This window comes from Meles meles, chromosome 7 (genome assembly GCF_922984935.1).
Source record: "Meles meles chromosome 7, mMelMel3.1 paternal haplotype, whole genome shotgun sequence".
NCBI lineage: Eukaryota > Metazoa > Chordata > Mammalia > Carnivora > Mustelidae > Meles > Meles meles.
The window spans coordinates 31,230,652-31,254,169 of record NC_060072.1 but is presented as its reverse complement, the minus strand read 5'-3'; the positions used below and the strand labels follow the sequence as shown (position 1 = coordinate 31,254,169).

At 40.0% G+C, this 23,518-nt stretch overlaps 1 protein-coding gene across 1 annotated transcript in view; it reads right to left on the bottom strand.

The window, feature by feature from the left end:
* KITLG (KIT ligand) overlaps positions 1 to 23,518 on the bottom strand; it is an 85,666-nt gene that overhangs the window by 27,829 nt on the left and 34,319 nt on the right. The window contains exon 3 of the mRNA XM_046013802.1: positions 11,714 to 11,776. Within this exon, the coding sequence (XP_045869758.1) occupies positions 11,714 to 11,776 (63 nt within the window). The remainder of the gene's footprint in view (positions 1 to 11,713; positions 11,777 to 23,518) is intronic.

Here is a 23,518-nt window from a genome sequence, read left to right as displayed (position 1 = left end):
AAAAGCATTCTAAACATGGGGCGCCTGGGTGGCTCAGTGGGTTAAGCCTCTGCCTTCGGCTCAGGTCACGATCTCAGGGTCCTGGGACTGAGACCCGCATTGGGCTCTCTGCTCAGCAGGGAACCTGCTTCCCCTTCTCTCTCTGCCTGCCTATCTGCCAACTTGTGATCTCTCTCTGTCAAATAAATAAAATATTAAAAAAAAAAATAAAGCATTCTAAACATAACTAGGAATAGGACTGCTTCCAAAGACTAATAATGAAAATATCTATGCACCTTCTAAAACCACACATAAATTTAAAGTGAGTCCTATATGAGCATATAAAATAAATACTATATGGTATGTGATATAACACCTCTGCAGTCCCAGAACTGATACATTCGAGACCCTGGCTGAAACTGTGTGCTTTACAAATGTCCTGGGGACTTGCTCAGTCTGGCATGCCTTTCTCTTCTCCATCCCCTGCTTCTTTCAAGAAATTGTTCTGGTTTATAATCTAAAAGAAGTTGACACATTATTCTGCATCAGACTTAGATGCACAGGGAGTCTCTAAGAGCAGTCACCATTAGCTTTCACTGGACAAAACATACTATAACATTTCTTCACGCATAGTTGGCGCTACTCTCCATTTGGTAGCTCTAAGTATAGAGAGACCTGTGCCCTTCCTTAGTGGTCCTAATGCAGGTATCTATATTGTGAGAGTTCCCTACAAAGGAGCTGGGATAATGACTCCATTAGAGATTCTCAGGGAGAAAAGCCCTGACTCATAAACCATAAGCCCTCTGAGGAATATCCACAGCATGCACCTAGTCTTCTAATCCAACTAATCTGATTACCAGCCTTACTGCCCAGTTACATTGTTTTAGTTTTCTTTGCTTTAATGTGTGTGTGTGTGTGTGTGTGTGTGAAACCTCAGTCTAGTCAGAATTAGAGGTATGAATGCCCAAGGCACGAAGCATTCCTTTCTTTCCTCTTGTGCTTCTGGCATTTACCTCCAGGCTGAGAAATCCAAAGAACGTAGAACCATGCCATTGAGAATCACAAGAGTTAAGATCTGGAAGGAATGCTGAAGACCACCTGCTCCAGTCCCACCAATTTCAGAAATGGGAAAACCAAGACCTAGAGCCGTGAAGTGTTTTGTTCAGGCTGTACAATAAATGTAAAACAGAAACATTAGAACGCCAGGACTCACCTAGTTCTTTCATCAGTGGTACAAAGCACGGACAGTTGTGGTATTTGCTTTCTACAAAGGTAACCATGAGTCTCACCGTCTCGCATCTGGACCATGCATACTGGTCCTTCGACTCAACTAAGAGAGCTCTGGGGAGTGGAAATGGCTCTTTCTGTGTCAGTTCAATGAATTCAGAGTCCTACTGATGAAAATAAATTTCTCCGAGCCAATTGTCACACCCAGACAGCAAATGTCTAGTGTCTTTAGTGGACTTTCTTTATTCTCCTTCTAGTATTTACTCTTAGGGCTGGAGAACACACTCCCCTGCTACTCTCAAACATTCCATGGCAGGCAAATTTCAAACATTTCTATAAAAGCACTTTGCAAAACAGTCTGTGCTCCTGATGCTGGTGTGGAATCTCTAAAGTCTTAACTACCTTTTGGAGGAGCTGGATTTTTATCATGATTTATTTTGGTCTTCTGCCTAAACAATTCATTTGGGTCTTCAGTATTCTCTTCAGGCATCTGACTTTCACGTTCTTGCTTGGATTAAAGTGATATAGAAACCTCAATCTGATTAAGCTGGTAATCAGCCCAAACACTATAAATATGTATTTCCCAGGGCAGGCCTATAAATGGTCTCTGATCCTGACCCAAAATGACACAATGACGAAGGAATGGCATGGCCAGGTAAGGGCAGAAATGATGGACGAGAAGCTCACTGTCTAGTCCCAACTATTAACACACTTTGTGGATTTTAGTCAAGTCACTTAATCTATTCAGGGCTTCACGTTTCTCCATAAAATACCGGGGTCTGTCTAATCTGTACTAGCCAAAACAGGGGGCTATTATCCCGTGCGGCTACTTAACAATCAAACTGTAGCTTGGCTGATTAAAGCATTAAATTTTAATTTTACTTAACCTGTTTAAAGTAAAAAATCAATACAATGGAAGAAGTGTGTTTTTTTGAAGATTTTATTTATTTATTTAGAAAGCACATGCAAGCTGGAGGAGGGGCAAAGGGAGGGGAGAGAGAGCATCTCAAGCAGACTCTGTGCTGGGCATGGAGACCCACGCGAGGCTCGATCTCACAACTCTGAGATCACCACAGGAGCCCGAATCAAGAGTGAGATGCTCAACTGACCAAGCCACACCAGCTGCCCCAGGCCTGGAAAACTTTTAAGTATATTTGGAAAAACTCAGTTACATGAATCTGCACTTTCAATTGTAAATTTTATGAAAATCTAAACATGGAGTAAACATTTCTGATGAAAATTTAATGTGTGCATTGAAGTGTGCTATATGTGTGAAATACATAGTGGATTTTGAATATGAAAATATTTAAAATATTCCATTTATTTTGAGAAGGTAAAATGTTATTTTGGATATATTGCAATAAAAACTATTTTACTTATTCCCCTGTTCCTTTTTACTTTTTTTTTTTTTTAATGTGGCCACTGAACAATTTTTAAGATTACACGTATGGCTTCCATTAAGTTTCTACCAGACAGTAATGGTCTAGCTATTCTGAAGAGTGTCTTCATACAATCACTAAGATGGGTCCTGTAGCTTGAGTACACAAAAGAGCTACTTAAAAATAGTATTTAATGTTATATTTTATTCATTTAACATTTTATACCTATTCATTAAAAAAAAATACTTTCTTTCTATATAGGAAGTAGAAGTAGGTAAGTACAGTATCTACTTGGAGGATTTAATCTGTTTCTATAGGAAGTACTTCTAATCCTAGGGGCTGAGCCTCAGGATCCCTACAAACAACTAGGAAACTTGCCCTATGGCCTGACTAGATAATGGTAGATCCTCAGCCAGTTGGAACAATCGTAAAGTCCCTCCCCCAAACCGGTAGGTAATAGAAACTAAGCCGTCTCTGAACAGCACCACAATTGCAGATATATAAAGTTGGGAGTCTGGGGTAGCTACGTTTCACCAGGTGACTGGAACACAAAGAAATTCTGCACAGACAGAACAGCATAAGGCAGAGATGCAGAGACTCAGAGAGGAAAAGGGAAACCCGGTAGTTTTCCAGTCCTGGCTGGAGTCCCTTCATGAAGCCTGGCCACATCCTTGCCCTTTTACAAGAATGCTGTTCTTCAGCATCCTTATAACTAGAATTTTTTTTTTTTTTTTTTTTGCTTTCCTTCTTTAAGTTTCAGTTCATTACTGTTAGTGAGAACCAAAGAACCAAAGAACTTACCAAAGTAAGATGGACTCCTTTAACATCTGGAAATCGGGACATATTTTGACAACAGTTAAATGTTTATTGGTGAGCAGTTTTTTGAGTAACACCTACCTCCTTGAATGGCAAAGAAATACAGAGGAGTGAAAGATTTGATCCCTAATCTTTCCTAAATAAATCCCTAAATAAAACAGTAAAAAGAGAAAGCATGACAAAATAATGGTAGCATCTAACAAATGTATATATCCTATATCTTGGGCTTTTCCGATCTTAATTATTTCTCACAACACATTGAGATAAATACATAACACATACAATTCTAAACAGCTCTGTAAGCCATATACGATCAGAATGAATAGGTATCCAAAATGGACAAATTCTATAAAAATGCAGAGATGATGAGCTAAAAGGTAGGGTCCACAGACCAGATATCATGTTGGTGTTACTGACCACCGTGTCTCCCCGAGTCAAGCAGAGCAGGGGGTAATGCTAGTTTCTCCAGAGAAGAGAGCAGGGTCTCGAACAGTAGGAGATGGCCCTGGGGAGAAAGGGGGATCACCTCCTGGCCTCGGATGAAGAGGATCATGAGGTTGCTTTCAGGGGCAAGATACTGCATGATTGTGCAGTAGAACCAGAATGAGTGGATGGAAGAGGAAAGGGCATTCGTGGCAAAGGGAAGTAGCACTGAGCGAAGTCCTGGAGTTGAGAATAAGCACGGTAATTTTATTTTTTATTTATTTATTTTTGAAAGATTTTATTTACTTATTTGACAGAGAGAGATCACAAGTAGGCAGGGAGGCAGGCAGAGAGAAAAGAGGAAGCAGGCTCCCTGCTAAGCAAAGAGCCTATGCGGGGCTCGATCCCAGGACCCTGAGATCATGACCTGAGCCAAAGACAGAGTCTTAGCCCACTGAGCCACCCAGGTTCCCCAAGCACGGTAGTTTTAGGAGAAAGGGATGCATCTTCCTGGGGTGGCAGGTTTGTGTTGGGAAATAAAAGATAACAAGATGAGGCAAGATTAGGAAGAGTCATGGACATCAGATTCAGGAATTGGGTGTTCAGCCTTCAGTGACTGGAACAATGAGAAAGTCCTTGAATACAGAAAAGACTCCATGAAAAGTAGTTTATTCTTTATTTTTTTAAAGATTTTATCTATTTATTTGACAGAGAGAGATCACAAGCAGGCAGAGAGGCAATGGGTGGGGGGAGGAGGGGTGAAGCAGGCTCCCTACTGAGCAGAGAGCCTGATTGGGGACTCGATCCCAGGACCCTGAGATCATGACCTGAGCCGAAGGCAGGGCTTTAACCCACTGAGCCACCCAGGTGCCCTCAATGAAAGTAGTTTAATAGGAGCTTCAAGGAAACCCTGATTCCTAAAAATTGCATAATACCTTATGCATAAATTTTTTTTTTAAAGATTTTATTTATTTATTTGACAGACAGAGATCACAAGTAGGCAGAGAGGCAGGCAGAGAGAGGAGGAAGCCGGCTCCCTGCTGAGCAGGGAGCCCGATGCAGGGCTCGATCCCAGGACTCTGAGATCATGACCTGAGCCGAAGGCAGAGGCTTTAACCCACTGAGCCACCCAGGCGCCCCTGCATAAGATTTTTAATAAAATGTACATATATCTAAAAAAAGAAGGGCAATAATGCTGAGGTGCTGGTATTGTGTGAGGCGTTATAGGCACTCATCTCACAGTAATCCTGTGGACTCCATCCAGGTCAAATTTGTGCCTTAGGGGAATAACCAGAGATTACATGAGAACTTTTCTCCTTCTTCACTTTCTCTCAGCAAGTTATTCATTAAGTGGCTATCAGTCATTAGGCACTGATGCTATAAAAACAGAGCAAACATAGACAATCCCTGTCCTCATGAAGTTTACAGGTCTAAGCAGAAGGTTATCAATTAAGTAAATCTACAAATAAACGGGAAACTGTTCTTTGAAGACGGTCACAAAGGAGTTTCCAACTGAGGCCTTGGCTTCATCAAGGAGGAAAAGGAAGGCTCCCTTACAGAAGTGAAAATGAAACCAAGAGTCTGAGTTACTGGAATCAAAGGTCTCACCACGTGCAGAGGAACAGGGGCCACAGGGAACCGGTGAGGACGTGGGGCTGGTAGAGGGTTTGGAAAGGTGCCACACAATGAGGGTCTCGGAGGCCTGGTTTCAGGAGCTCCTTTTTTCTGTTTCCTAAGAACTCTGGCATTCAAAGTATAGAAAGAGGGAAGGGTAAAACAATTAGGTGTGTGTTTGCTTGTTTAATCAGTTGTGTCTACTCATGAAGAGTCAAAACCTCAAATGAGAAGTCCTGGAATGGCAAGGGAGATGGGAAGAGCCCAGAGGCAGCAAAGCCCGGCAAAAGAAGGCAGGAAGACCGGAGACTTGGAATCCTGCACACCTGGGGCAGGGGGCTGCAGGGGGAAGGTGGCCTGGAGGATTATGGTTAGAATGAGGTTACATATTCCCAATGACTTCTTTGTTTAACCTTGCCTTTAAAAATAATTAAAAACTGGGCACCTGGGTGGCTCAGTGGGTTAAAGCCTCTGTCTTCGGCTCAGGTCATGATCCTAGGGTCCTGGGATCGAGCCCCGCCTTGGGCTCTCTGCTCAGCAGGCAGCTTGCCTCTCTACTTGTGATCTCTATCAAATTAATAAATAAAATCTTAAAAAAAAATTATTAAAAACTGACATGACATACAGTAAAGAAGGGTTTGGGTAAGAATCATCAATAGGGTTGCCTGGGCGCCTAAGTCTCTGCCTTAGGCTCAAGTTATGATCCCAGGCTCCTGGGATCAAGCCCGGCATCGGGCTCTCTGCTCGGCAGGGAGCCGCTTCCCCCTCTCTCTCTGCCTGCCTCTCTGCCCACTTGTGATCTCTGTCAAATAAATAAATAAAAAATCTTAAAATCATCAATAGATGCTAAATTTGGGGGAGAAACTTTGATGAGGAACTGTGCATGGTCTTAAAACATCTCCCTCAAATATTTCTCATGCGTTGCTAATGAGTAAATACATAGAACTAGTGGAACATCTTCACCAGCGGATCTCTTTAAGCACCTTGAGGGGAAGATGGACCCTGTGTGCCTCTGGGTGGGATAACCTAAGGACATTTCATCACTTATGTAGCATCATGGCTTCAAATACATAATCTGAATATAATCATTAAGGAACATCAATCAAATGTTTCAAAGACACACATTTTACTTAAAGGGGATGGTTGTGTTACTTTAAATTTTAATGTCATAGAGACAAAAGAAAGGCTGAGGAGCTTTTAAAGCAGAGTAAAGAGACAGGAGATATTAGCTTACACAAGCTTAGTGGGCTTAAAACAGCACAAATTTATTATTTTATCATTCCTGAGGTCAGAAATCTAACACAGGTCTTACTAGGCTCAAATCAAGGTGTTCATGCCGTCTGGGTTTCTTTTAGGGGCTCTTCAAGAGAATTCCTTTCCTTGCTTTTTCCAGCTTCTATTTTATTTTAAGATTTTATTTATTTGAGATGGAGGGAGAGTGAAAGAGTAAGGGCTAGGGGAGGGGCAGAAGAACAGGGAGAAGCAGACTCCCCACTAACCAGAGAGCTCTGGCTCAATCCTAGAACCCTGGGATCATACCTGAGCTAAACGGAGACACTTAATCAACTGAGTCACCCAGGAGCCTGCCTTTTCCAGCTTCTGGAAACTACTTGCATCCCTTGGCCTGTGGCCCCTTACCCCATTTTCAAAGTCAACAGTTCAACATCTTTTAATCATTCTCTCTGACTCTCACACTCTTGCTTCCTTCTTATAAGGATTCAGGAGATTAGACCACACCCATCTGGATAATCCCAGATAAGCTTCCCATCCCCCAAATCCTTAATTACATCTGCAAAGTCCCTTTTACCATGTAAAAGATAGATATATTCACAGCCTGGGACATCTTGGGGGAGCCATTGTTCTGTCTATCACACATAATGTCAAAAAAGGAAATCATTATCCTAGATTGGATCTTGTACTGGGGGAAAGAAATACTTAAAAAAAAAAAAAAAGAAAAGAAAATTTTGATAAAACTGATATACAGCCAATAGATTTAAGCATTTTTGTTATTGCTACATTTATTAAAACTGACAACCATACTATAGTTATGTAAGAGAAAATCCTTTACTTAGGAAATACACACTTAAGTATTTAGGTATAAACAGCAATTAAGTATACAAGTGACTCAATGAGTTTAGAAAAATAACACACACCTGCGCACAGAAAGCAAGCATTTAGTAAAGCAAATAAGGCAAAATGTTAAAAACAGATGAATATGGATTACAGAGTTTGTGAGTGTTCTTAGAATATGCTTATAACTGGGGCGCCTGGGTGGCTCAGTGGGTTAAAGCCTCTGCCTTCAGCTCAGGTCATGGTCCCAGGGTCCTGGGATCGAGCCCCGCATCCGGCTCTCTGCTCAGCGGGGAGCCTGCTTCCCTTCCTCTCTCTGCCTACTTGTGATCTCTGTCTGTCAAATGAATAAATAAAATCTTTAAAAAGAAAAAAAAAAAAAGAATATGCTTATAACTTTGCTGTATATTTGAAATTATTCCTGAATAAAAAGTTAAAACTGATGAATATATAAAACTGATCATTTTTTTCTTAAATAATATAACTCAAGGGCGCCTGGGTGGCTCAGTGGATTAAGCCGCTGCCTTCGGCTCAGGTCATGATCTCAGGGTCCTGGGATGGAGCCCCGCATCGGGCTCTCTGCTCCGCAGGGAGCCTGCTTCCTCCTCTCTCTCTGCCTGCCTCTCTGCCTACTTGTGATCTCTCTCTCTCTCTGTCAAATAAATAAAAAAAAAAAAACAAAAAAAAAAACTTAAAAAAAAATAAATAAATAATATAACTCAATAATATAATAATAATAATATAATTCAAATAAATAAGCAAGTCATAGTTTATCTCATTTTATAAACATTGAATGACTACAGACGTGTGACACAAATTCAGCAACACAGTTTTTGGTGTTTCTGTGGTAACATTACTGGTGAATGGAAGGATCAAGAAATGTTTAGGATTTTAAGTTGGGATTTTTACGGTTAGTGACTTAAAATCCTAACTGTCTGGCAATATTATAGTTTCAAGAGTTTAAAATAGAATTGGTAATTATCATCAGATTTAAACACCGACTGGTTGGTTACACCCTGCTATCTGTGAGAATCCGCTAGGTAATTTTCTAGGAGGTTTCTTGGAAAAGTAGCTCCCTAAATATTCAGGAGTATTTAGCAGATTTTTAAAGCAAAAGCATGACAATGACAATGAACTGTTTACAATTCTAGAACCTTCTTCTGCCTGGTGCCTCAGGCGGAGTTTTATTGCTTTGGCCGGGGAGAATCTTTCTGGTATCCATTCTGATTCCTACTCTGCCCTCTATTGTTTAGAAACAAAAGATAAGGCAGCTGGGACTCTGACCCCTGACAAATCATCACTGGCCTCTCCACTGGGAAACTCCTCTGGGTCTTGGCAGAAACTCACGTTTTAAAATAAAGGTAAAACAAAGCCTAGGACCAGTTTCTGCCCAAAGCCTTCTGCACGGGCTTATTTTTCTTGCCAATTATGGTAGCCAAGAACAAAGTTTCTCCAGTCGTGCCAGGACAGTATGCCAAGATCAAATAATAGTGGACTTTTCTCAATTACAGAAACACGAGAAAAAAATGTGGCAATGAATCAGCTTTATTTTTACAAGTTTGGCTCTTGCTACCACCAGCCCATACTGAAAACTGTGATTTAGCATAATCTATGATTATACCAGCACAAAATAATCTATTTTGTTATTTTCAGTTTAACACTAAGCTGCATGATTTCTTTGAGTCAGTTTGGCAATCACACAACTAAATGCTTCACCAGTCAGGGCAGAGGACATCTTTATTACTTAAATGTTTCATTTAGAACACCTTTCCTTGGGGCCCCTGGGTGGCTGAGTCAGTTAAGTGTCTGCCTTCAGTTTAGGTCATGATCTCAGGGTTTCTGGGATTGAGCCTCACACCAGGCTCCCTGCTCAGTCTGCTTCTCCCTTTTTCACTCCCTCTGCCTCTCTCAAATAATTAAAAATAATAATAATAATAATAATTTAAAAATTTAAAAAAAAGAATACCTTCACTTGCCCTTGCTATTGTAATTATTTAGATACTCATATACTGTAACCCAAGGTTAAATGTCAGATGACCTCAAGTTTCTTTTTTTTTAATGTATTTTTTTTAAAGATTTTATTTATTTATTTGACAGAGAGAGAGAGATCACAAGCAGGCAGAGAGGCAGGCAGAGAGAGAGGCAGACAGAGAGAGAGGAGGAAGCAGGCTCCCTGCCGAGCGGAGAGCCTGATGCGGGGCTCGATCCCAGGACCCTGAGATCATGACCTGAGCCGAAGGCAGAGGCTTTAACCCACTGTGCCACCCAGGCACCCCTTTAACGTATTTTTTAAATTTCTTTTCAGTGTTCCAGCATTCATTGTTTATGCACCACACTCAGTGCTCCATTCAATATGTACCCTCCGTAATACCCACCACCAGGCTCACCCGAACTCCCACCCTGAAGTTTCTTTTTTAAGAGTGCCACTTTTTAGTTATATAACCTTCAGTGAAATTCTTGCAAATCTCAGTGTGTCAATTTGTAAAACAGAAATCACACAGATTATGGTAGCTATCTTGCCTTCCTGGAAGGGTTTTTCTAAACATCCAAGGAGATAAATATGTGAAATCATTTTGAAAATTTAAAAAAAACAAAAACAAAAAAAAAACACCCCACATTATAAAAAGGCCCCTTTCATCCCCCTCACTTAGTTATTATTAAAGCGCTTTGCACACAAGGCTAGGTGATGTGTTTGTTTCTTAAAGTATCTGGTAAGGTGCTGGCTCCTCTTTTTTTCCTAAACAAATGCTGTGCTTTTTCCCTGAGTAACTGAATGATTAGACAAATTAACTTCCAGTCTGCTATGATTTTACATTCCTATCTCCCGAGAACACCCCCTAATTCAACGAGACAGACACTGACCTAGACTTGAGGCTATCCGGTTCAGCATGAAGAGACACATTCTAAGAAACTTTAGATAGCTCACGCTAACTTAAATGCTTACTTTCCTACGGAAAAGAAATAGGCCTTGGACTTTCTCTTGAAATGACAGTCTTAGAGTCGGTCTTTGAAAGACTTTTTAAGCATAAGCACTTAGCGATGGGCTTAACATAATTCAACTGGTAACAATGGATCGGTTGGCTAATCCACAAAAAGTATGCAAAGCCTGAGATAGCTTGCACCAAGTGGGTCTGTAATAAGTATTCCATAAGTCATGGAAAGAGGTCTACCTACAGAGTCACCCAAATGATTTTAAGTTTAACTCAAGGAATACAATACAGCAGTTAAAATGAATCAACACGGCTCAGCCCCTGTCAAACATGTGTTGCAAAACAGAAGTTGCAAAGTGGCAAATATGGTATTAATGCTATTAAGTATGAAATTGTGCAAAAAATACAGTAACTTCCTTATGAGTACAGATTTGCAGTAAATGGAAAAGAGCAGGTGGAGCTACTTCACGTTGTTGCCCTAGCACGACCCCAGAGGACGCTATCCTCACACCAAGCCGTGAAAACATGCAGTGGGATGAAAATTCCAGGTCGGAAGACTTGATCCTAATAGTCAAATTGTGTATAAGAACAAAGTGGTGATTCGTGGAGACAAGAAAGAGGCCATACAAGGGCCTTGAGTAATATGTATAATGTTTCACTAGAAAATAGATTTGAAGCAAATGCTGCGCCACGGTAAGATTTAACAAGCTACGTGGTGGGTATGTAGGCATCTCTATGCTTGCAAGATTTCTCATGTATGAATTCTGGTAATTTGTAATCAGAAAAATAATTAAAATTTCTTGGTTGCAGTAATAAAAGCATATTTATAATCATAACCTCCTATTTATATTGTAAATTTCTCAAAATCTATTGACTAATACATGGTGGTCTCAAATTAAATAGGAAAAAGACTTATAAATAAAGGACATTCGCAGAATATGCAAAGAATTTGCCTAATTTCACACTCAAGCTTTTAGAAGGAAGCTACAAGAAAGAGCAATCTGTGGCTAGCTCTAAGGAAGATGATCTTATTTACTTTAGAAGTAACAGGTCTAAGACAACATGTACTGAAAAGCTTACCCATAAGTAAAGTTTAGCAGTTACTTGAGGATAAAACAAAAATAAAACCATGCAAGTTGAATTCCAAGGATACTTTCTTCAAATACTGACCATGAGCTAACTTCTAAATGGGCGATAATTCCCTGTCTCAATAAAATGATCCCATCCCTTTTATCAGCTACTAAAAAGGAACTCAGAAATGTGCATTTTACTCACCAAAACATCCATCCCGGGGACATATTTGAGGGCTATCTTATAGTCTTTTGGAAGATTTGCCACCTACAGAGACCAAGAAGGGGGGGGGGGGGGAGAGAAAGGAAAAAATCCATGAGAAAATTCATACATAACAATTAATATTGTTTTTAGTGGGAGAAAAATACACACAAACCTATTATATTATTTTTAAATTATCACTGCATTTCAATATTTACCTTTTCTTGATTTCCTTTTGTAATCAAAAGCACTCTCCAAAAATATAGTAATAATACAAGTCTTTTAGTCCCCAAATTCAGTAATAAGTATAATCCAGTGGGTTTTGGAAGCATCTAAATTTCAGTTTCTATCTGTGATCTTGGAATTCCCTTCCAGGACTGTTCTCCTACTGTTTCACCAAAGAATCAGCAATACAATGTTTTGTTTTGGTTTTTTTGGTCAGTTGTTCTCAAAGTGCTATATCAACATCACCAGGGAACCACTAAAAATGCAAACTCTCAGGCCACATCGCCCTACTGAATCTTAAGTCCTCCAGGTGATTCTGATACAAGTTTGAGAACTTGATCCTAGAAAAAAATGTTAGTGAAACCTCAAAAGAACACTACTACTCATGAAATGCAAATGCTTTCTAACTTAAATAATTTGTAGAGATTCAGTTCTGTGAGATAACGTAATCTGCTTACATAGGCCTGAACATTAGAAATGTCTCAAATGTCTACCTAGCTTCTTTAAAAGGCTTTTTAAAAATATCTAACATGTTTTCATCAGTCACTGTGGCATGTGTTGAACAAACACCTGATCTAGAACGAAATCTAAATTCTGTACTTTGGGGTTCTTTTGTTGTTGTTTTAATTTTTCTTATTTTGTTTTTATTTTGAAAAAAGTCACAAATTCTTTTGTAGTAAGTACAGAACAAAGAACTTTTTTCTCTGAACAATTTGGGATTTATTTGGTAATTTGATATCCCATCAACCCTTAATACTTTATATATTCTCTTACGTAACAATCATACAACGATCAAAATCAGGATAAATTCTGTACATTGGTTTCTTTCTCTCATCTATAAAATGGGAGATGAAAGTACCCATGTCAAATAGTCAACTTACAAACTGAGATAACTTCATGTGCCAAACACATCATAGATGATCCATTCGCTGTATTGAGGGATATACTGGCAACTGACTTCCCAGGTATAGATCCTGGCATGTCACGGAGTTCTAGTTTCCCTTATCTCCTTTCCCACATATAGTACCAGCTCTCTCATACCACCACAAATGCAAATTTCCAGCTACATATAGCCAACAACTGATTTAGACTATGAGTCTTAAGACAATATACGGTGCAAAAAAGTGATTTCGCACTATTACGTCTTTAGTAAGTCTACCTTACTTTTGCAGATTTTTCCCTTCATCCTTTGTCTGAAATCTTTGCTCTTCCCCATCTTAAGCTAGATCTAGTTCATGCTTGCTGGGCCAGGTCACCTCTGACAAGTCTCCCATAACATAATCTGTAGGCTTCTTCCTGGCCATGCCAATAGCTTCTAGAATCTGAGAAAAATTTGGTGAGAAAGGAATACAGGCAAAGCCCTAAGTGAGTCAGAAGGAAGCCAAGGTAGTAACTGATCCCTTTGTGCTTACGACCATGCTCCCTCTAATGGTACCATCTTACACTCACCTGAGTCTCAAGCCTAATATTTTCTCAACACGCGCCAGGTACTGTGTTCGACAAGGGCTTATGTTACATGATCACATCTGGTCTTCCAATCCCTGTGACATATTATCTCTATTGAACAGACGAGGAACTTGACGCTCAAAGAGGTCAAGTAACTAACCAGACCACAGTTACTGCTTGTAAAGTATGGACTAGAACTCAGATCTCAGACAGGAGAGCCTCCCTTGCCACTCCTGTTCTACTACACATTTCTTCTACTCTCTGCACGCTTGTCCTGGGTACTTTCTTCCTCTCAGTCAAATTTCCTATGAGGCTTCTAAATTTTCTTTGTCTTTGGATCTTCATGCTCATCTTTGAAAAGCAAAATGACCCAGTCATTTTAGGTAAGCCCTCCTGGCAAAGACAGCTGACATTTCTGCGGGTAGAAACACCGGAATTAGACTGAGCAGCAAAATTTCGTTATGTCATGAACCAACCATGTAAACTAAAGCCGCTCCAGATGGAGAAACAGGACAAGGAGTGGCAGGTGTTCTGAACATCACCTGCTTGACAATCTAGCCCCTCCTTAGGAATTTACGTTTTATATATCTACCTATATAAAACTGACAGAATTGGTATTCAGAAAGCTAAGGACCTGAGTATACATAAACCTAAGGAGCATTAAAAAAAAAATGTAAGGGATATATGGCCAATTCCATTTTATTAGTAATTTATATATAAAGTGAGGGGTGCCTGGGTGGCTCGGAGGGGTTGGGCCTCTGCCTTCAGCTCAGGTCATGGTCTCAGGGTCCTGGGATCGAGCCCCATGATGGGCTCTCTGCTCAGCAGGAAGCCTGCTTCTCCGCCTCTCTCTGCCTGCCTCTCTGCCTACTTGTGATCTCTCTTTCTCTCTCTGTCAAATAAATAAATAAAATCTTTTAAAAAACAATCAGTTGAAAGAAGTCAGCTTACTGAAACACACTGAAACCTCCATACCTTACACTTGGAGGGCGGTATATAATAATAATTTCTGCCTTAAACTGATTTATTAAGATTTTAATTTCCAATGGGATGAAAATACTGTTTTTGAAAAGTGCTCTGCAATTTAAAACACGTTTTCATGTATACAGTCTTTGCCACAACCTCATGAGATATATACTATTAAGCCTATTTTATAGATGAAGACATGGAGGCACAGAAGGGCTAACTGGTAGCGGACATCAGAAGTTCCCAATGGAGGGAGGATACAAACCTGGCCCTCCATGCCTGGCTCAGCACCGTCCTCTAGAGAGCAGTCTCCTTTCATCACTCTCTTGGCTGACATTGGCTCCTTTCCAGTTACATTCGGAAAAGAACTTAAGAAGTCAAGCTGTAGATTTTTATGGCTGCTTCATGAATTATTGTATGACTTTCTAAGCACTTGGTAGTGTGTTGAAGAGCCCTCAGAGAGCACAGATAACTTTGTGATAAATTCAGCTTCTTTGATAGACATTGATCATTACAGAAAGTCTGTAGAGGGAGGGAACCTTTGGGATTTAGAAGATGTTCCTTTCAGTTAGTTTGATGGAGGAGTCATGGGACAGGTTCTGGGGACACACTGCTAGATCCAGGCCCTTCCGCATGTTAACTCAGACCTTGGCAAGTTACTTAATCTGCTTTAACTTCAACATGTGTAATATGGGAATCATAACAAAATCTAGCCAAGGAATTTATAAAGACTAAATAAGGACTAACAACTCATTTAAAACACTTGGTGCTTAAGCACGGTATGTACACAAAGATGAGTTTACATTAAATGCAAGAGAGTGGGACATTCTAGATGGAGAAGGGGTCATATGCAAAGACAAAGACATGGGAAAGCACAGGTGTGTTCAGGAGACCTTGGGAAGATAAATCAGGTTCCTGAACGTAAGAAACAGGAAATATGTCAACAAAACCATATTAGAGAAGGACTTAAATGTTGGGCTAAGGAGGCCAAATGGGAGGCGGTGAAGTTCACTAGGACATGTTCTACCACCAAACCCACCAAGTCACTTCTGCTTCATTTTCTCTCTGACGAATTTTACCACTTGTCCGTGAAATAAAGGAAGTGAACTCGGTAATTACTAAAAATGTATTCTGACCTACCTTCATCATGGAAGTAGTGGTGCTACACTGAACACAGAGGAATCAGGACAGTAAATTCAGGAAGATTGGTCTGGAAGGTATGGATTGGACCAAGGATAGAACAGAGGCCAGGAACAGTTTAGAAGACCACTAGAAAAGTGCTGAACATGAATTAAATATTTATCTAGAGACTGGAAGCCAAAAAAATTAGAAATGAGGTTTAGATTTGAAGGAAGTAGCCTATTGGGAGGGTTAAATGGATGAGTAATCAAAACTATAGATTTTAAAAACAAATCCATTCTGGTAAAATAAGTTCAGGTCAAAAAACAAAAAACAAAAAGGAAGTTAATTGATGGTGTATTTTGCCAAAAGCCAAATTATCCCAATGAGCTTTTGTGGTTTGGCGTATGAGGATGTCAATACTATGCTAGATTGTAAAATGCATAAAACTGCAAAAACAAGTCACTTTGTGATGGGCTCATTCTACTAGATGGGCCCCATTGGGTATCTTTATGATTGACCATGCTCAGTGACACTGGGAAGCACAAAAACAAAACCAAACGCCTAAGGGAAAAGCATGCAGAAATGCTGAAAACTCATCCAAGAAAAAGTCTTTTGACACCAAACAGATACTGGCTTCATACCAGGTCCTAAAGGTATTTGGACTCAGAAGAAAAAAACTCAAAGTGAGAACACTTAATGCCTTCTCTAGATCACTAATCTAAAATCTTTGGATCTCATGGCTCAAATGTTATTGAGGTCTCTAAATCTCATGCAGGCAGTGGCTTCTTGGACATCTTTGCCGAGACCCTTCCCCGTCTCAATAATTGTTTCTCCTCAGTGCAAGGTAAGAATCAAAATACCGTAGCAGTGACTCCTGATTCCCTTGCTACTGTATGTAAGACGTTGTGCCTAAGTGCACGTCTCTGGGGAAAGAGTCCACAGTTTCCAGAGTCTCATCAGACCCAGATAAGCTTAAGAATCACTGCTTTGGGGGGCGAGAGGGGAAGAGTATCTATGCTTATATTTAAATATCCCACCTCACTCATGTATAGCCACTTAGTGTAATGCTGGTTTTCAGAAATAACTCAGGAAAAAGCTTTTTGCTTTTTTAGTTTCCCTTATAAGTCATCCCCTGTTGATACTAACAACGCAATGCAACAAGACAACGGTCTTTAGTTCTCAAAGGTGTTTGTTTTTAATGATAACGCAGAGATTTAAAAAAAAAATTAAGATGACAATTTTACAAGACTTTTCTGAGTCTTTTCTCAGTGAAAAATACCTAAATAGTTAAAGGACTCATCTCCCTCCAGAAATAATAATAAAATATTAAAACAGATTAAAAGAACATCTACAACATGATCACTTCTTAATCATAAGACAACTACTACCTCGGAAATACAATTCTTACAATGATAATTCTTAAACCGCAGTTGACGTTTAAATCTTAAATTAAGACATTGTAAATTATGAGCTAGGTTTGTGTGTTCCAAAGACAGGTAGTTATGGATGTGAACTTCTCCACTCAGTTTCCTATTTCCAGGTAAGGATGGTCAGGTTACGTATCACTAGGTCTCAGCTTCCTAATCAATAAACCAGGGGTAAAAATAATTACCTCCTAGGTTTGTAATGATTAAAGGACAGAATCCAAATAAAATGCTTTGCATGGTTCCTAGATACTCACACAGTAACTACTGCTCTAAAAAGTCAAGGAGCAGGAGCCATAGTACCTAAGTGATTCATCCTATAAAGGAAGAATGACTTTCTTCTTCAAAATTAAGACTCCCGGGCACCTGGGTGGCTCAGTGGGTTAAAGCCTCCGCCTTCAGCTCACGTCATGATCCCAGGATCCTGGGATCAAGCCCCGCATTGAGCTCTCTGCTCAGAGGCGAGCCTGCTTCCTCCTCTCTCTCTGCCTGTCTCTCTGCCTACTTGTGATCTCTGTCAAATACATAAAATCTTAAAAAAAAAAAAATTAAGACTCCCACATCTGGTAATATAACAGGACATTTGTCAGTTTTTACAAATACTATTTCCAATACACTTCTGTCCTTTCTTTGAACACTACAAGTTCAAAATTTACTTTCAAATAGAAAAGGAAATTTCTACTAACTTCAGGAGAAGAAATTAAAATGCTAAGTGTAGCCAACTAATAAAAATAAACTTTAAAAACTATCCAGCTCTCAAACCATTATTCTTCAAAGATCCAAAATAGAAAAGGGAAACCCAACCCCAAAAAACTGTGAGAAATCTCCGCTTTTATTTATTTTTGAGAGAGAAAGAGAGAGAGAGAGAGAATGCAAGCACAAATGGGGGGAAGGGCAGAGGGAAGGGAGAAAGAGAGAACCTTAAACAGACTCTATGCTCAGCTCGGAGCCGGACGCGGGGCTCAATCCCAAGACTGAGATCATGACCTGAGCTGAAATCAAGAGTTGAATGCTTAACCAAATGAGCCACACAGGCACCAAGAGATCTCTGCTTTTATTTTATCTTTTTTTTTTTTTTAAAGATATATTGAGAGAGATAGAGAGAGAGAGCACAGAAGTAGGATAAGGGAGAGAGGGGGAGAGAAAGAATCTGTGGAGGGTGGAGCCAGCCATGAGATCATGAACTGAGATGAAATCTGGTCTCAGAGCCTTAACTGACTGAGTCACCCAGGTGCCTCTGACATTTCTGCTTTTATTTATTTATTTTTTTACTACAAGTTTTTATTTTATTTTATTTTATTTATTTATTTGAGAGAGAGAGAGAGAGAGAGAGAGAATAAGCAAGGAGGAGAGGTAAAGGGAGAAGCAGACTCCCCACTGAGCAGGGAGCCTGACACGGGGTCCTGGGATCATGACCTGAGCCAAAGACAGCCCCTTAACCAAATGACCCACCCAGGTGCCCCTGAGATTTCTGCTTTTAAAGAGAAGCTATGCTTAGAAAAGCTCAGAATTCATCTAGAAATGGAAACACTGAGACTCCAAAACTTCATTTTAATGCTGTGGTAATTCTATTTGAAAAATACTGTACTTGAAGTAGAATAAAAATCAAATTATTCAAAACTGTCCAAAGTGAAACTTATCTGAGGTATTTTTATATCTTCCATTATATTAAACTCTAAGAGTCATGTGTTAAAATAAGTGCCTATCAAAAGAACAGGAAAACCATGAATTCCTGAGTTTTAATTCTGTTCTGATTTGTAGACTGACCTGGAAAAGACAGAGTAATTTCACCTTTATAAAATGGGGATGGGCCAGCAACCTGCCTTAAACATTTTGAGGAAGAAAAATAATTACTCAATAGATATTTAAAACAAAAAGTTTTTTAAAAAGTAACGTAGTCACCTTTAATTAAATTCCCCCAAATGAAAGAAAACTATGATTGCAAATGAAGGCATCAGTACAAAGAACAAAAGGAAAAACCAATTTGAACTATTTCAATAATTGGACGCCTCCTTCTGTAACACAACCGTTAAATCTGCAGCCTCATTGTCCCACAGACCACAAATTTTAAAAAGTTTGTTTCATCTCTTCCCAGATCCTTGACCCTTTCCTTAGGTAGGTCTGAGTTTGCCATTTAAAACAAGTCTTACAACATTTTTTAGAAACAAAGCAAAATGTTCTATAAATAAATGGAACTATTATGCTGAACAAACATGCCAGAGAGATTTAAAATGAAAACCATGGGGACTGTAGGGGCAGCACAAAGTGTCCAAGAAGAAATTAAAAGAACAACAACAAAATGACAGTAAGGTCATAAATCATGTACTTCTGTGACATGAGAATCACCCCAGGCAAACAGCCTTCAGGTCTCTGGGCACAGTACCAGCTGACACTTAATGCAGAGAAGGAACTGGTAGAGACTGCAAAGAAAGGACTTCAGTCGAAGAGATTACTGGGCACTCAAGGTAAGAAAGGTAGGCGACCTACTTTGTTTCTCTCAAACAGAATGTACCAAGGTTAAGCGTATAAAGCAAATCCCTCTTGTTCTATGTAACCTCCCTGAGTCAGGGCATTACTGAATTATTCTAGAAGATTCGAATCGACAAAGTATCATTATGGAATTGCCTCATGGTACTTTAGAGAGAGGCCATGATTCTCTGCATCTGTGGAACTCAGAAGTCACTCACGTCACTGAATTAGATTAACGAGTTTAGGCTAAGGATGAGAACACAATTTTGTTTTGTTTTTGTTTTGTTCCCCCCAACCCCAAACAAAAAACCCCCCACATTAGAGGTATGATTGCCTAAGCAGTTCTGACACTTACATGCAGATCCCTACCACCCAGGACGCTAGCTGGAAACACCCCATCTTCACAAGCTGAGACTCCGAATTTCTGCAGTGGGAGCCCTGACAGCTGTACTTTTAATAAGTACCCTAAAACACTGCAAATGAATGATTCTCAAATGATGCCCTACATGTGTTGGTTTATAGCAGTGACTTCCAACATTTTTTCAGCTGATTCTTTTTTCCACATCAAGTCTTTTTTTTTTTTTTTTTAAGATTTTATTTATTTATTTGACAAGAGAGACACCACAAGTAGGCAGAGAGGCAGGCAGAGAGAGAGAGGAGGAAGGCGAAGCGGGGCCGATCCCAGGACCCTGGGACCATGACCCGAGCCAAAGGCAGAAGCTCAACCACTGAGCCACCCAGGCGCCCCTCCACATCAAGTCTTATTTGGAAATCCAGAGACACAAATGAAGGCTGAATGGCTGTGTAAGCTCTAGGAGCCAGTCTGAAAACTACTGTCGTAGAAGGCACAGCGCTGGTAACGGGACCTGGAGCTGGGCTTCACCATTCCTGGGGCTCAGTTTCCTTATTAACTTCTTAAAGATTTTATTTATTTATTTATTTGTCAGAGAGAGGGAGAGAAGAGAGCACAAGCAGGGAGAGTGTCAGGAAGAAGGAGAAGCAGGCTCCCCACTGAGCAAGGAGACCGATGCAGGACTGGATCGCAAGACCCTGGGATCATGACCTGAGCTGAAGGCAAAGACTTAACCCACAGAGCCACCCAGGCATCCCTCAGTTTTGTTTTGTTTTTGTTTTTGATTTTGTTTTTAAAGATTTTATTTATTGAGAGAGAGGGTGAGAGAGAGCATGAGAGAGGAGAAGGTCAAAGGGAGAAGTAGACTCCCCATGGTGCTGGGAGCCTGATGCAGGACTCGATCCCTGGACTCTGGGATCATGACCTGAGCTGAAGGCAGTCGCTTAATCAACTGAGCCACCCATGCGCCCCTTTTCTTAAAAAATATTTTGTCCAGATTGTCTCTAAATTTCCTTTCAGCTCCAGGATCCTCTGATCCCACAACACCACTTCCACCACTACTAATAGCTAACATGTAGCAGGCACTTGCTGTGTTCCTAACACTGTTCTACTGATTCAATCCTTAGAATCACTCTATGATGTACTATTAATCTTACTACTGATAAGGAAACTGAGGCCCAAAGAAGTTATAGGACAGTAACTGTGATAAGAAACATCATATATACATTCTTTTATTTAATCTCTAAGGCAAAATTGGGATGTAGAAATTGAGATTCAGAAAGGTAGTTATTTAAGGTCAAAAACCTGGGATTTAAATTCAGGTCTACGAAATTCCAAAATCCATTCCTTAACCAATATATCAGCACAGGTTGGTCCTACATGAAATTTTTTAAATGGCATCCATGTATCATGTATTGCGGTATTAGTGATATGCATTTATATTTTTATGGAGATGACTTATCTCCCAAACTAGATTATGAACATTTTGAAGTCAGGGATTGTTCTCCTATTTCCTATTCTATGAAATATGGGTTGCAAATTATATAGGTCTTTATTCAATTATAAGTAGACTGAGTCCTATCCTTGAGGGGGGAGCAGGAGGCAGAGAGAGAAGAAGGGAGACTCTTAAAACAGATTTTGCACCCATTGTGGAGCCCAGCACGGGGCTCAGTCTCACAACTCTGAGACCAAGACCTGCGCAGAAACCAAGAGTCGAACGTCCAACTGACTGAGGCACCCAGTCACCCCTGGTGAGTTCTATTTTTTATTAACTTGATTTTTTTTCAATAATCCAAAGTAAACACACTAATTTCACTAGATCAACTCTTGAAATTATAAAATTTTCCCGAGTCAGTTGCTGGAAGGGAGGAAAAACCCTCTTTTTTTCAGTCTAATGATTTCACATTTGCCCTTGGGGTGAAGATTTATCCTTTAGTGTCAATATTAATGAATATCCCAGGCTCTTCTTTCTCTGTCATGGTTCTCTGTCATGGTTCTCTGTCTCTTGCCATTTTTCATTGTATCAGCAGACAGGTAACAGACTGAGAATAAACAGATGGTCAAAGACAAGGATGGAAATCTTGGAAGGTGCTTGTAATATCTACTTATGCCTCTCGAAAATACTGGTTCGACATTTCACAGGAAGTAATGCTCATGAAGTAGTTTCCCTTAAACACTTAGCAAGTAATACTACATGTAAGTAATTTTTCTTAGAGACCATGTTAATTTTGAATATGCCTGGCCTGTGGTCAAATATACCATCATCTTCCAACTATAGTTCATTGCCAATGTACTTGACATTTGCTCCCTCGGATAACCGCAGATCTCCATCGATCATCCTCAGTTCCACAGTTACACCCGCAGACCCGTGAGAGCAGTAATTTCCCCATTGTGAACTACTTGAAGCATATTTTTGAGACTCACATTAATCTGAGATCCCTCTAAATTTATGTAACATAGATAAAGCTAGTCAAAATAAGAACTGGGACTAAATTAGGATCAAGACACTTATGTCTCCAAATTTTAGAGACCCAACAGACCACCTAGAGCAGTAGCTCTTAAATATCCTTTCAGACATTTCTTTAAAATGTAGATGCCTAGAGCCCTTCCTTGGACCTGTCATTGTATTAGTTTCTTAGAGGGCAGCCCAGATACCTTTAATTTTAATAAGCACCACAGGGGACCATAATGCTTACCACAGTGAAGCACATCAGGTCTTCAGTCACTGAACAACCATTTAGTGAGCAACTTTTTACCAATATAAAAATTATAATATAAGCATATATTTTCTTTTTTTTATTATTTATTTACTTACTTATTTGAGAGAGAGAGAAAGCAGAAACATGGGGAAGCGGGAGAAGCAGGTTCCCCGCCGAGCTGGGAGCCCAGCGTGGGGCTTGATCCCACAAACCTGGGATCATGACCTGAGCTGAAGGCAGGTGCTTAAATGACTGAGCTACCCAGATGCCCCTTATTTTCTTTGCAGTGCAGTTCCTTGGGTCACAGATTAATAAGCAACTTGAGGGAGAGGTCCATGCTCTGCAATCTTTGAAAACAAAATAAAGCAGGAATGCCTGGGTGGCTCAGTTGGTTGAGCGCCTGGCTCTTGGTTATAGCTCAGGTCATGATCTTAGGGTTTTGATATGGAGCCCCACCTTGGGGCTTAGTGTGGAGTCTGTGCTTAGTGCAGAGTCTGCTTGAGATTCTCTGCTTCTCCCTCTGTCCCTCCCTGGGCCTGTGTACTTGCTTCTCTCTTAAATAAGTAAATAAAATCTTTAAGAAACAAAAAATTTCCCCACTCGTTCCCTAAGACCTAGTGGGGCATATAGCAGGCAAATGCTGCTTTGCTTTTGTCACTAGACCCTCAAATAAAATGTGTTGATAGATCTTCATCACAAAATACTGCATCACAGAATACTTTTTAAACTTGGATCCTCTGGGCATCCTTCTAAGGAATCCACCTAAATTGCGTGCATGTCTGTGTCGTGTGTGTCTGTTTCCAACTGCATTGAGGCTAAGCCAGAAAGACTCGGACCATAGAATTAAACTTCTGGTTTGAAGTTTGGCTATAAGCCCCAAATAAAACATAAACCAGGAAATATAGATCAAGAGTAGGGAAGACAAATATCTCAACAAATACAATTTTCTTTCTTTTGTCCGTATCACGACCTTTATTTCTTCCCTATGTTTGTTATCATCTCTGTGCTCTAGACAATTTTCAAATAACAGAATGCCACTTGGCTGCTTTGAACTGGGCACTTAACAAAAATGCTTCTCAAAGTGTGCTCACCCTGAAATCACACC